Here is a 14321-nt window from a genome sequence, read left to right as displayed (position 1 = left end):
TTGGCAAACAAATAATTAAAATAATCATTTTCCAGAAATGGCATGACTGAGACTTACTGAAAGGTAATAGGATAGGGTTAGGGTTAGGGAAAGGTGTCTATAGAGTAATGGATTGGCTCCTAGGTTGTGGGGACTTGGGTTTGAAACAAGGCTGATTTCTGTTAGATGTGAAAGCTGGGAGTTAATGGGATAATTCATTTGTAAACAATTTTCTGGGTACTGTGGTGGGTGACATTCTGTAGAAGTTTTTAGAGAAAGGTCAGATACCTTTTAGAAAGCTGTGCTCCAGGCAAGTGAGTTTTCAGTCTGGTGCCTTGGGTTATATTTTAAATCAAGCTTGATCATCATATTTTGAGCTTTATAAGTTCATTTTTTTTCCAATTACTCACTGTTCTCTTTTTCATTTGTATAGGTATACATTTGTTATATTTTTCTGCTCATTTACTTTCAGGTTCCTTTCTAAAGGACAGAATGCTTTAATAGAACTAGAAACTCAAAGGCCAGTTGCTGTAGAGCTGTATAAAGATTTTAAAGAGCTTGGGAGGTTTATGTTACGCTATGGTGGTTCCACTATTGCTGCAGGAGTTATCACAGAGGTATGGTGTTGTTACAGTGGAATTTCTATAATGTAAAGGAATGGTGTTTACTTTCATATAGCATTTAGTTTTTATGTTTGATTTTATGCCTTTTAGCCTAAAAATGGAATTTATTTCACTGAAAAAGAGACAATGCTTTAGCAAGCTGCAAGGAAAATGCGAACTTCTGAAATTTATACTTTTTGTCCCCTCTCACCAGTTAAAAATAACACTGTTTTTAGTATCAGTCTTTCTGAAACTTAATTGACTGTATAAATATACTGGAAATAGATTTTATTTTAAAATAAGAATAATAGATTTTTAAATAAGAACTATTGGCCATTTTTACTATGGCAAGTTTGTGTCTCCTGTCTTAGTCTGTTAGCACTGAAGGTAGTTGTATGTTGTTATTCTTATCAATGCCTACAGATTTTTTCCAATCAAGTGGAAAGTAAGTGGAGGCATGGGGTTAAATATAAATGCTTTACTTTCTATTAAGAGCAGAAAAATACAAATGACCTTTATCTGACATTTTAAAAGTATTGCTATGATCTTTGATTTAGAATTTAAGCTCCTAATTCTAGACCCGAGGGAGAGAAATTAAGAAATACTAACAAAGTTATGGTACTGAGATGTGAAGCTGAGTGACTTAATGTAAAAACTTGTTATTAGAGCTTGAAAATTTCTGGCTTCTCTCTGATCTATCAAAGGCTCTGTGAATTATGATGCTTTAATGGTATACGGTTGTAAATTGAATCCAGATTTAGGGCTTTGATCTTTTTGCTTAAATGTAACTTGAATTAAGTGAAGTTGTTTAGACCTATGATGTCCAGTATTTCTAGAATTGGGAATTACTAAACTCTTTCTTTGAGTATTACTGTTTTAGTCCTTGTAATCTTTTTCCAGAGATATTCAGAGCAAAAGGAATTTTTTTCCTTTTTTTTTTTTTTTCCCCATGAATAATCACATTGGAAAAAGCTGTGATAATTTTACAGTTAGTACTTCATTTTTCACCATTTTTTTCTATTTGATTTTTAGATTAAAGAATGACAACGGTGCCTGGACTTCCACAATCCAACCAAAATGCAATCAGATGTCCAGACTTCTGTTTAAGAATCCAGTTACTTCAGCTGAAGGAACAAGTGCAATTTACTGGGGGGAAGGAGATGGTCACAAAAGTTAGTTTGAATTAGACTTTTGAGGGAACCTTTCATCAGTCTTTCCCACTGCATAACAAGATGCCAACTGACAAGAAATTGCTGATGTTGCACTCACTGATCAGAAGAGTCCAAGTATTGCTCCATGTGGAATTTACCCGTTAAAGAGCCTGATGGAAAAATATTAGAAAGTTGAACTGGGGGGGGAAAAAAGTGATGAATCATCATGAAGCAAACTTTTTCTAGACATAAATTGTTTACATATTTTCTTTGATCTGCTTTTTTTTGCTGCACATTAATTCAGTAAAGTAACTTTATTGGTCTAATATATTTTGAGGTTTGAGTTGAACGCATATTCAGGGTAAAACGAACTATTTACTTTGGGCTCAAGAGAATGGCATGTAGTGTTGTACCAGGATTTTTTTTCCTGTCCCTAAATTTATTTAAAAGAAAAAAGAAGTTTCTTTTGCTGTGTCGTAGAAGTTGTGCCAACTCTGGCTAATTTTATTTTTTAAAATGTAAGAAAATAAAATAACTTAGAGCATAATTCTTGACTCTTTGATCTTTATTTTATTTAAACACTTCTAAGTTATTATAAATTTTTCCTTGCTTTCTGTGATTCATAAGTTTGAACTTGCAAACTTAAAATGCAAAATGGACACGTGACTTCTCCATTCTGTGAAAATAATTTTCTCTCATATGTTGCTCCTTGGTGGAGCTACTGTGCACATGGATCTCTTTCACCCAGATGCAGTGTTTTTCTGTGGTGTTTAATCTCGGGATGTTGATGAAACTAGATTGTTTTGTTTACTGAAGCCTGTAGCTGACCAGAGGCTCTAGCTGGTTGATGAATAAATGGCCTATATTGGACAACAAAGCTGTATCAACTTTATTCAATCAAAATTTGTTTGTACCTTGGTTTACAAGAAATTTTAAGACTTAGCAGTAGTCTAATGTTCAAAAGCTTTCTAGGTATTTGAAGCTAGCTCTTTTCTAGCTCTCTAAATGGAGATTTTGACAGTCTCCTGGTGATAATGTAATGCTCTTTAGCACAGATGTAGTGGTTTGGTTAAAGGCAGAGAGCAAGGAGATGGCATGTGGTCTCAGAGCCATTTGGTAGTTTGTGTTCTCTCAAAGAAAGATGTATTTTAAACAGTTGTTACTGGGAAGTTAAGGCAAAGCTTAATTATATGTAACAGGTTTGTCTGTAGTAAAATATTTCCACTGGAATATTTAAGAAAGAAAACATGAAAGTAGGTGTCTTGTTGCCTGTCTAAAAAAAGTGAATTTCTGACAACATGCCACAGAGTGCCTGCACTGGACAGGATCATGCTTCTCAATGTTTGTGGTTCTTTTTTTAACTAAAGGGCCTCTCATTTGTATTGCTTGGTTTGAGGATATTGGTAGAAAAAAGATAAGTTTCTTGAGTATAAAAACCATGGCAGAGCCATTGTTTTGGAGGTTACGAGGGCAGATACTGATGATGAAGCAAGCGAGCTGCAGACAAATTAGTCCAAGCCTTTTTGCTTATCGGTAGTAAGGAGCAGTTCCTTAGTGAGGTAATTATTTTGTGCAGTTGTTGCAAAAGGAATTTCTGCAGACTGAAGCCTGAAAAACTGATAGAGGGAAAATTTTTCTTCAGCAACTTATTTCCTACAGAGAAAAATGAACTCTCCTCGTAGATATTAGCTGATTCTGCCTCCCTGCTTTAACTCTTGCAGCAAGGAGAAAGTAAGTCACAGAAATGGTCATTTTTCCACCCTTTCCTCTACGTTCCTGCTGCTGTTGCAGTAGTTCCCTCTGACTTGCAAGTGAGCAATGCAGGGAAGGCAGAGAGAGAGGGGAGGAGTTCAGACTTGCAGTACAAATACGCACTGAACTATGAATCTGAACTGGCACCTCTTAGGAAAAAAATCACTGATGAAGCAAGCTGCTAACAATGGCTCACTCAGAGGATCTGCTAGTGCTGGAAAACTTTATAGCTGGCAAATTTGTTCCTTGTTCCTCCTACATAGATTCCTATAACCCATCCACAGGAGATGTCTATTGCAGGGTGCCAAACAGTGGCATAGAAGAGGTGAGTACTGTCCTAGTGCACAAAGAGATTAAAATGTGAAATGCATGTTGTGAGTGGGAGAGGTTGGAAAGCAGGAGATTGGAAAAATGATAAAGACTTTTAAGATTTAAATGAGTAAGATCTTGATTGTGTTGTAGCATTGTGTAATTGATTGCTGCTGCAGCAAATAGTTATTTTTATTATTTATTTTTACATTTTGCAATTAGAAACTTATAGACTGAGTTATAAACCAGTGTAAATCAAACAAGATTCAGTTCCTTCAGTAGAGCTGTTTCAAGGGGTGTCTTGCACGTAAGTTAACAGTAACGCTCAGACTGGCACTAAGTGTAAGCACTGGAAGAGAGAGAAAAAGAGTTATTGACCTCTTATAGAATAAACTTAGTGGTACTGTGTACAGGTAAATATGTTATGCCCTTTTGTCTTGATCATTTACAGTTGTCATTTGAAAGGATTGGGCATTCTGACCCTTTCCCTGTGTTATGGTAAAAAGCTTCAGACCTTTCTGGCTTGGATATTAGCAGCTGGGTATGAAATAAAGATGGTGAGGTGGCATACATTTCCTCATGAAGCAGTCTGCCTTTTGCATCAGTGTAATGTTTCCTACTCCTGTGCTCTCTGGTGGGATGAACGTCCCTTGTATGTCAATGTAACGTTCATTGGGGTGCTGCAGCTTCACTGATGCCACTTTATAAAGGGCCTAGAAGTGCTTAGCATACTGCTTCAGTTTTGGCAGGAAGAAAAGCGACTAGAAAATGTTAGATGATGTAAAAGACTTGGAAAACATCAACAAGTAGTGTACAGTAACTTCATTTTTCCAAATGATTTTTTTTTTTTTTCTAAATGAAGTGCTATTGTTATGTAGCTGTTTATTTGCATTTCAGTCCTGCAGACATTTCTTTGCTTCTTTCATCAGAAACCTTTGCACTGTAATTTCAATTGGGTAAATATTTGCTAGATGCCCATGACCAAGGGTTAAAGTGTAACAGGTTCAGTCTGCTAGAATACATCTGTGTAAGTTTGCTCCAGCCAGCCCAAACTGTGCCTGGAAAGACTTCTCTTTGATGTGCAGGTGCAAATCTTCCTGTTCATTCGCTTGCAGAATCATAAAATTGAGAGAGACGTGAGAATGCCTGAACAACTTAACAAAATTAGGCTATTGACCATGATGTAGATATGGGAGAAGAGTTCAGATACGTGTGAGAAACAATGGCTTCTCTCTTCTCAGTTTTGGGGTCATGCTGTGCATAATGCTTGGGTTGTATGGAGTTGACAAGTCCTTTGCTCCTGCCTTTAGTCAGCTATATCAAAGACTGGGCTTTGCAGAGCTGGCATCCACTGATGACTAGTGGAATATGCTGCAGGAGAAAGTGAAGTCAAACTACTTAGAGGTTATCTGGAGACTGTAAAATAAGCATCAAGGTCCAGGTTCAGTGAAGAGCTTGATGCTGTTTTCTAACAAGGCTCAACGTCTTGGTGTTTTTGGTTGGTTTCATTGGAAACTTAAAACAGTGGAAACAAAAGGCAAACCTGTTTCTGATATTGGAATTCAACACCAGGCTGACTGCAAGGACCTTTTCAGCCAGTTTTTATCAAAAAATGCAGTACAGGCTTGAGCAGGTGCCCTACATCCCCAAAAGGCAAGATGGTGGGAGCTAGTAGGACCTGGCAAAAATCTCTTCTAAAAAAAAGAAATCTCTCTTAAAAGGATTTTCATCTTTTCCTTCATCCTCTAGGAATGCAGGTGTTGTGTCACAAGGGCTATTTTACGTGTTTTGGTATCAATCTTTTATGGTAGCTTTTATGGTAGCTCTGGATTGTGTATTCTTTGTGTGATTCTTGTGCAGAATAGGAAAGCAGAAGGAAGTGTTTCAGACACAAATTCATAGTTGAATTTTTATGCATGTCTTCTTCATGGCTCAACTTGTTTTTGCTAGTTAAACTGTTTTAACCCTTGTTCCCTTTTACTACTTCTGTATTTATTCTGTATTAGGGAGACCTCAGAGCAGCCTTTCAGTATCTAAAGGGGGGCTATAAGAAAGGGAACAGACTCTTTAGCAGAGTCTCTTGTGATAAGTCAAGAGGAAATGGTCTCAAACTGAAAGAGGAGAGATTTAGACTGGGTATAAGGAAAAAAAAATTTACAGCAAGGGTGGTGAGATGCTGGCACGGGTTGCCTGGTGAGGTGGTGAAGCCCCATCCCTGGAGACATTCAGAGTGAGGCAGGAGGGGGCTCTGAGCAATTTAAATCTACTTGTTGGTGTTTTTTCCAGGGAAACTAGATCACATGGTCATTAAGGGACACTTCCAACTCAAATGATTCTATGATCATCTTGTTTGTTTTCCTCTTGCTTTTTTAAACCAGTCCACTGACACTTCATTCCTTCCTTTGCCAATTTTCTGCTTGTCCATGAAGATGCAACCTCCTCTTCCTTCTAAACTTGCTGGAGGGTTAAAAATGCAGATGACTTGAACTTCATATCAGCCTTCCTAGGGCACAGCAGCACCAGGGGGTACAGGCAACAAAAGAGGGAACAGATGGTTTAGTACAAGTGGTGGCAATGGTGACAGGAGACGGTTGGACTGGATGATCTTATAGGTCGTTTCCAACCCTGTGATTCTTGTGATTCTTGTGATTCTTATGAGAAGCAGCACCACAATGGCACCTAATGACGAGAGGGTGGAAGAACAAGTAACTTAATGGAGGTGGTTTTGTTTCATAGGGGATGAATCTTTTCAGGGTAGGTGCCCTCCTCCCCCAGCTCACTCAAGAAGCTGCAGTTCCCCTTTCCCATACCTGCTTTGGCCTTCCTCCAGCTGTTTGGTTGTTAAACTCTGCCAAAAGGCCAGAGTCTAGGTGTGACTTTGTGAGCTGGTTTATTTTCCACTGGCCTCCATACCACTATCACCCTGTCCTTCAAGCTCTGACCCTCATTTCAGGAGACTGTAAATTCTCTTGTGAATGCAGGGGCAGGAGGGGGAAGAAAAAAGAAGGAAACAGGATTTCCCTGTGTTTGAACTTCTGTATGCTGTTTTGTAAAAACATCATTGGAGTGTTGATAAATTACTTTGTTTTTTGTAACACCCATCATTATCTGAAGGAGCAAATTTGAAAATCAATTATGTGGAATTGATAGAAAGAAATCCTCAGTGATTGCACAGGAGCCAGCGCTGTGACAGCATGAGTAGAGCTGGAATCATTTGCTTTATGTTCCATCAACATTTTTCTAGTTATTGACTTGGGTACATTTCCCAGAGCTGAAGAAATTTTTGAGCAAAAATAATGGGAAGACAACCAAGACAGCTTTGGCTAAAAGCCCACCTTGGTGCACAGGTTAGACAATACAACCAATTAAATGATACATAAGAAGAAAAAATGAGAAATAATGCTGTTAACTAAAATATAGAAACGTGTTGCTAACCACCCTAGTAATCTTGAGAGACTGGTGAACAGCATCCAAAAGGAACTGATTATCAATCAATAGGCCCAGGTAATTTTCCTTCAGGTGTCTGGAGGAAGAGATTGATGGAGGAGAGATCCTTCTATTTAATTTTAATCCTTTGAAGCTTTGTCTGCTTTTAGAAAAGTGCTGGTATTCTGCAAGTGTTCAGAAAAGTCAGGCTGAAGGACCATGTAGAAGTTATGTGCGTCTCAGGCAAAATGCTGGTGAAACAGGTATGCATCAATATAAACACATATAATTATTTTTTAATATCTGTGGACTTGGTTAGGTAGCTGCAATCTGGTAAGACTTATTTTTTTTTCCTCTGAGCAGCTCTTTTGTATACATATTCTCAATCCTTGCTTGAATGAACTGGGGGAGATGAGAGAGGAAGTCAAAGGTTAGTGGACCACGCAGTCTATTCCTTCCCAGACCCATTATTTTAATCACTGATGCCCTTTCTGGCATGACCAAACTGTAGACATTAGGCTGAACTGCATTTGTTCTAGGAGATTTTTGCGCTTGCACTTCTCCTCATGAGAAACAAGGTTCTGCATGGGCTGGACCAGTGGCATTTGCTAGCACTGATTGATTTGTCTAGCATTTCCTCCAGGCCTGGAGTGTTGCCCACCCATTGAGAAGAAATGCAAGAGGTACAGTGAAATTCCATATCAAGTACAGAAACTATCAATAGTATTTCTTGAATTAAAGGATGGTGTCTTGAGAAGATTAAAATGAAGAAGTCATATCTCTGGAGAGATTCAGTGGTTCCAAAAACGTGATTTGAATTATTATCTCTCAAATGTAAGCAGGTCTGCTGATCATTTGACATCCTTTCTGACGTGTTTCATTAATATTTACCATTGATCTTTTGCATTTTTTAGGTGGAAGCTGCAGTCAGAGCAGCCAAAGACGCATTCCCAATTTGGTCCTCAAAAAGCCCAGGGGAAAGATCTCAGATCTTGAACAAATTGGCAGACCTGATTGAACATGACCTGGAAGCATTTGCTCAAGCAGAGTCAAAGGATCAGGGTAAAAATCTAAACTACTGATGTCAAATATAGTGTCTTGATGTGTATTCGAATGGAAGGATACGATCAAGATATTTGGTATATGTGAGCTTTTGGCGCAGTGGTGTTTAGATGAGCTATTTTCTGCCCCTGATATCACAGCAGTTTGTTTGATTTTGTTTCAGGCAAAACGATTACGTTTGCTAGAACTGTGGACATCCCTCGGGTAGTATACAACTTCCGATTCTTTGCCTCTTCCATCCTTCATCATACGACAGAGTGCACCGAGATGGCAAGCATGGGCTGTGTGCATTACACCTCACGGACACCTGTGGGAGTTGGTCAGTGTTCCCAGAGCATGGAAAACTGGGCAGTGCCTGAGGAGTTTTTCCAAACCTAGCATTTATTTTTCCTGGGTCACGTCATGTACTACATGGTTTGCTAAATCATGATAAACTTCACGTGAATTCACTTATGCTGTTTTTCTTTTTAGAAAGAACATTTATGTGATGCCTTAAAATGTGCCTAGAATCGCAGAAGAATAATTTAGTCCAACTCAGGGTCCACATAGGACCGCCCCAAATCCAAACCCTATTCTGAGAGCACCGTCCGAATGCTCGTTTGAACTCCAGCAGCATGGGGCCATGGCCAACGCCCTGGGCAGCCTGTTGCATGCTCACCACCGCCCTCGGGTGAAGAACTTTTCCCTTACACCGGGCATCAATTTACCTAAGACCAAGCAGCAGCAGCTCACAGATCAGCATTTTGGCTGAAGCACCCAGCTGCATTTTAGCAGGGGAATTGCTGAACTGTGCCACTAGATGCTGCTCTCGGTTCAGATATAAAACAACTGTGCTGAATTTATGAGAGATGGAGTAGTAAGGATGCAACTATTATGTAGTTCATAACATTATGCATAAATGCTTCGAATTCAAGCCTGAATTATTAAAAAAGATAAAATCGGTGAGGTCAGTGGGCCTTTTAAAAAGTTTTTATGACCAATGGAGATCATGAGTACTTCTGATAAAATTACTGACAGAAGTTCTTCAAGGTCCAAAGCTCCATTCCTACATGTGATGTGTCAAGCAGCAAAAAATTCTGTGCCTTTTGAAACAGACACATCTAACAATTACAGATTTCTTTTTGCCGTTTGCAATCAATATGTAAAGGAAGAGCATTATTAAAGACAGTTACTGAAAAAAAAACAAAACAAAACAACCCAAACAAACAACTAGTAATTCAGCAATTTGTCAAAATATCAGCTTTGTGGGTTTTTTTGTTTTGGTTTGGTTTGGTTTTTTTGTGGAAACAGAAAAATATGCATTGTGTGCTGTGCATGCTCTTTTTAATACTAAAATTGGGAAGAAATCTCTAGACAGTATCATAAAGCAAGTCATCTGGGCTAACTGAGGTTACTTTGGATTGCTGACACAGAAAATTACCACAGAGCAGTTGATGTGAACGGTTTTTATGGCTAGCCTTGCCCCAGTGTTCCTAGAAAACCATGAAAAGCATGCTGTGAATATAAGCTTCTGCTCCAGAGAAGCTGTGAAACTCAGTGTCCAGCAGGTCAGCTTTAGCATTGTTTGTGCAGATCTTTTAAAATGATCTGCCTTTGAAGAATTCTAGCTGCAAATTCTTGTACAGTTGTTTAGAAATACAAACCATAGCCAAATTCCCTTCCAAAATCTGAACTGATATGTTACTGATATGTAAATGCTGAAGAGAGGATTGAGTTTTGTATCCCAGTGAACTGTGCTCCTGTCTTTTGTGGTTTTCTCTTGCAGCTGGTTTAATCAGTCCTTGGAATTTGCCACTTTATTTGTTGACCTGGAAAATAGCTCCTGCCATTGCATGTGGAAATACCGTAGTTGCCAAGCCAAGTGAGATGACATCTGTCACAACGTGGATGATGTGCAAACTCTTGGAGAAAGCAGGTAAATCCCTGCGTTTATTAGGGTGGACTTGCTGCAACATTTTCATTGCAGAAATCAGAATGCTCAAAAAACTTGGGTGAGATGGTTTATTGTAAATGAATTTACTAGAGAGTGAAAAGATCTCCTTGTGACCATACTATTCCATCTCTCTAACTTCAGCTATTTCCCTGTTTGATTTTTTTCACTGTCTCCTTATGAAAAGTCTTCCTGTATTTCTCTTCCCACTCCTGCCCTCCCTGTGGGGGTTTCCTATGTCCACAATGCCAGCAAAGGAATCATGAAAGCGTAGAAGACTGAGATCCAGTTCTTATTCCATTTGGAAAATGAGAAGATAACTGTTTTTTCCCTGTTGCTGAATGACTGAAAACTGGATTACTGATGGTGGATGTTGGGCAAGATTGACGGATGGGTAGAATTGGTTTTATTGTTTAACCTGTGACCATGCTACCTATGTTGAGGGTCACTCTTTGTCTCTAGTGATTTTCTAAGCCCAGAGATAAAACGTTGATAACTGAAACCTGCGGAGCAAGAGGAGGGTGTGCTCACTTTGTGCCTCTCTTTCCATGAGGGATGCCCCACGGGGTGGTGAATGTGGTGTTTGGGACAGGCACCAAGACAGGAGAAGCCCTCGTCTGCCATCCTGACGTGCCCCTCATCTCCTTCACGGGAAGCACACTCACAGCCCAGCGGATCACGGAGAAGAGCGCTCCGCACTGCAAAAAGCTTTCTCTGGAGCTGGGAGGCAAAAACCCTGCAATCATCTTCGATGATGCCGACTTGAGCCAGTGCATCCCAACAACTCTGCGGTCCAGCTTTGCCAACCAGGTGCCTCCTGCCTCTGTACTGTGTGCTTGCAGCAGGAGGTGTGCATATGTTAGTGAAGGCACACATGTCCGTACCTTTGATTCCAAATCCTAAACTGACAAGGTCTATTTTTAGGCTCTGTGTAGTGAGTGAACTACAAGCAGAAAAAATATGAGAATATGCACGTTATTCCAGAGTCAGGGAAGTAAAATAAGAAAGTGCTCTTTCTATAGCTCTCCATCAGATGCTAGGAAAAAAAAAGTATCCTTATCCCTCTTACAATAAATGTGTCCTTTATTTCTCCAGGAAGCAATTGCTTTAAATTCCTCCCTGCAATTAAGTGGAAAACTTGATTTGCTGAAAATAAATTAGAAAATTCCCTGTAAATTCTATCAGTGTTACTGTTCCCATCCTTAGGAGAGATTGCCAAAGCCATGAAACTATATCAGGACAAGGGTTCAGAAAAATAGCATGGCATCAGCATGGCATTTTAAGGAAATGAAGAGAGGCATCAGTCCAAAATGGAAATCTTATTTCCTATGAAAAATGTTGGAGAAGGTAGAGTGTTATTAATGAAAAAAACCCAAATTTGCTTACATTAGTGAATGACTGTTCAACACTGTTGTTACTGTATTGTCTTCTCTCTTCCTTTTGATCTGGGAAAAATCCTGCTTTGCTGTGTAGGTGAATGTTGTTTCCACTCCCCAGGATGCAGGGGCACAACTCTCATCCTGGGAAGCAGGTCCTAATGCAGGTGAGTAATACAATGTAATATGAACTGATTTTTTTGTTTTGTTTTGGTAGGGTGAGATCTGCCTTTGCACCTCCAGGATCTTTGTTCAGAGGGGGATATACAGTGAGTTTGTGAAGAGGTTTGTAGCGGAGACTAAGAAGTGGAAGGTTGGGAACCCCTCAGATCCTTCTGTCGACATGGGAGCACTAATAAGTAAAGAACATCTAGAAAAGGTAGTATTACATGAGGTTTTTCTGATCTTATCTTTTGTTGAGTTACAAAAAATGTTTTTACATGTATATGCTGGGTGGGATTAAGATTCAAAGCCATTATAAGGTTTTCATTAGGTAAAGTTTCTGTTGCCTGTGGCTTGGGATCACATGATTTCTCTGGAAGAATCAACTCCATGCAGGAAGTAATTTAAAAAGCTATTTTTTCTCATTTGAAGTGGAAAAATTCAAAATCCTGAATTTATGCTGACTAATCTTACAGCTTAACAACGTTTTCACTTATGTTAGTATTGCATTTGCTGAGATCATTTATTTGCCTATTAAGAAAATCAACTGAGGTAAAAATCTTATTTTTATATCTCTCTTAGCATACTCTGCTAGCAGGAATTTGAAATGGCACGAGTGTAGGTTACAGCTGAGACAATGCACAGTGATGTCTGCTTCAATGACTTTTTGTGGTCTCAGCCACAGTTCAAGAAGGCAGATGCTCGGACCCCAAAACTGATACAATCAGTGTAAACAAGAAGCAACCGGAAAACCACAAACTGAGGGAGAAAGCCAACCCTCTGTCGTGCTTCTTGAGGCCTCAGCAAGTTCTTCAGCCTGTTCCTATTGTAGAGTGGTAGAAACACCCAGTGCTTGAGGTCATCTTGGGCACGATAGAGGACTTCTGTATCTAGAATACAAATGTGCTTAAAAAAACAGTGAGAAAGAAGCACAGTACTATTTCTGTGGTATTTCTATAGAGAGAGAAACAGAACAAAGATTCTGGATCAGCAGAAGTTCCAACAGCATGTTCTATGTACAGCATATGATAGCAGAAGCCATGGGAGCAGTTTTAATTACTTATTGATGAGATTTCCTATAGGCTTCATGGCTTCATCATCCTAGTGCCATGTAAACATTCACCAAGCCTGCCCATGGGGCAGGAAAATGTTACTGATCCCTTGAAGTAATGAGTGAACCATGGCATGGAAGATATGTCAAATTGACCAAGCTACTGGAAAAAGGGAGGAGTGCTTTTGGACCACTTGTGATTTTACCACGGGTCCTGCCATTTTGAGATTGATTACTAGCAAGGGTCAATAGTGAAGCCTGCTAGGCTTTTTATAGAAATGGATCAAAAGCTGGGGAATACCCTTCTGCCATTAGAAGGGAAGTAAGAGCAGTGTGATGCTGTTGGGGGTATTCCTGGACTCCTGAGGATTTATCCAGACTGGAGAAGTGAGCTCTCTGAATGTTATCCTTTAGAAATGATATTTTGCTGCTTTTTCCTCAGGTGAGAAGCTATGTGAAGAAAGCAAAGGCTGAAGGAGCCAAAATCCTGTGTGGAGAGGGAGTGGATTCCTTGGCTCTCCCAGCTGGCAACCAGAAAGGCTATTTCATGTTGCCCACCATTATTGCCGAAATCAAAGATGAATCTTGCTGCATGCAAGAAGAGATTTTTGGTCCTGTGACATGTGTGGTAGCATTTGATACAGAAGATGAAGTGATCGAAAGAGCCAATGGTGTGAAATATGGCCTTGCAGCCACTGTGTGGTCCAGCAACGTGGGACGCGTTCACCGAGTGGCACGAAGGCTGCAGTCTGGCATGGTGTGGACCAACTGCTGGCTTGTTAGAGATCTGAACCTGCCATTTGGTGGAGTGAAAGCCTCAGGTATAGGAAGGGAGGGAGCAAAGGATTCTTATGAGTTCTTTACTGAAGTCAAAACCATCACAATAAAGCACTGAAATATATAAATTGAAAAATGTCAGGGTAAAATAAATTACTAATTTGTGTTACCTTAAATTAAATGGCTTTCTGGGATACAGACTGCTTTGAGTTCATCTTTTCCTTGGATGTCTGTCTGTCAAGAAACATCAATGACAGCTGCAAACACACACTCCAGATGCTAATATTGAATGTAGCCTTTCATTACATGAGATGATTGGTGTGATCTCCACAATTAACCTATCCTAAATCAGATCACTTGTGTATCTTACCCTCATGTATGATTTTTTTAGAGTATTCTGGTCTCAAAAATCTGCTTTATGGAGAAAGACTGGAGAAAAAATGATGTACAGCTGTACATGTAGTTGGTGAGTCACTGTGAGGGACAAGATAGAAGTACATTGAGAAGTTGATATTGTAATGAGAATCAGCCTATTTCCATTATAAGTATTCCATTAAGTTCTATGTACCAATTTGTTTTATGCTTCATCGATGTCAGCCAAGGACTGATGCTATAGCACACTACATGCATGAGGCAGTACCTTTTATCTCTTAAGTGGCATTGAACTAGGGGGTCATGAGATTCTCATGATATATAGAGGCAATAAGCATTTTAATTATTGCATGGTTTACTTTATGTCGCTGA

At 39.4% G+C, this 14321-nt stretch overlaps 2 protein-coding genes across 4 annotated transcripts in view; both read left to right on the top strand.

Moving 5' to 3' along the window:
- HBS1L (HBS1 like translational GTPase) overlaps positions 1–2609 on the top strand; it is a 64720-nt gene extending 62111 nt beyond the window's left edge. For all 3 annotated transcript variants that reach the window (XM_052680719.1, XM_052680698.1, XM_052680709.1), the window contains 2 exons: positions 452–596; positions 1614–2609. In XM_052680719.1, the coding sequence (XP_052536679.1) occupies positions 452–596; positions 1614–1625 (157 nt within the window). In that variant the 3' untranslated portion in view covers positions 1626–2609. The remainder of the gene's footprint in view (positions 1–451; positions 597–1613) is intronic.
- A 1004-nt stretch (positions 2610–3613) lies between these two features.
- Positions 3614–13771, top strand: ALDH8A1 (aldehyde dehydrogenase 8 family member A1). The gene is made up of 7 exons (XM_052680768.1): positions 3614–3809; positions 8134–8281; positions 8445–8600; positions 10047–10196; positions 10765–11021; positions 11805–11966; positions 13243–13771. Exons 1-7 carry the CDS (start codon positions 3672–3674, stop codon positions 13693–13695), a joined length of 1464 nt encoding a protein of 487 aa, XP_052536728.1. The 5' UTR covers positions 3614–3671; the 3' UTR covers positions 13696–13771.
- The last annotated feature ends 550 nt before the right edge of the window (positions 13772–14321 follow it).

The sequence above is a fragment of the Tympanuchus pallidicinctus genome, unplaced genomic scaffold (assembly GCF_026119805.1).
Source record: "Tympanuchus pallidicinctus isolate F22 unplaced genomic scaffold, pur_lepc_1.0 scaffold1, whole genome shotgun sequence".
Classification (NCBI taxonomy): Eukaryota; Metazoa; Chordata; class Aves; order Galliformes; family Phasianidae; genus Tympanuchus; species Tympanuchus pallidicinctus.
Note: the sequence above shows the minus strand (reverse complement) of the source record. Positions and strands in the feature narration are given on the sequence as shown.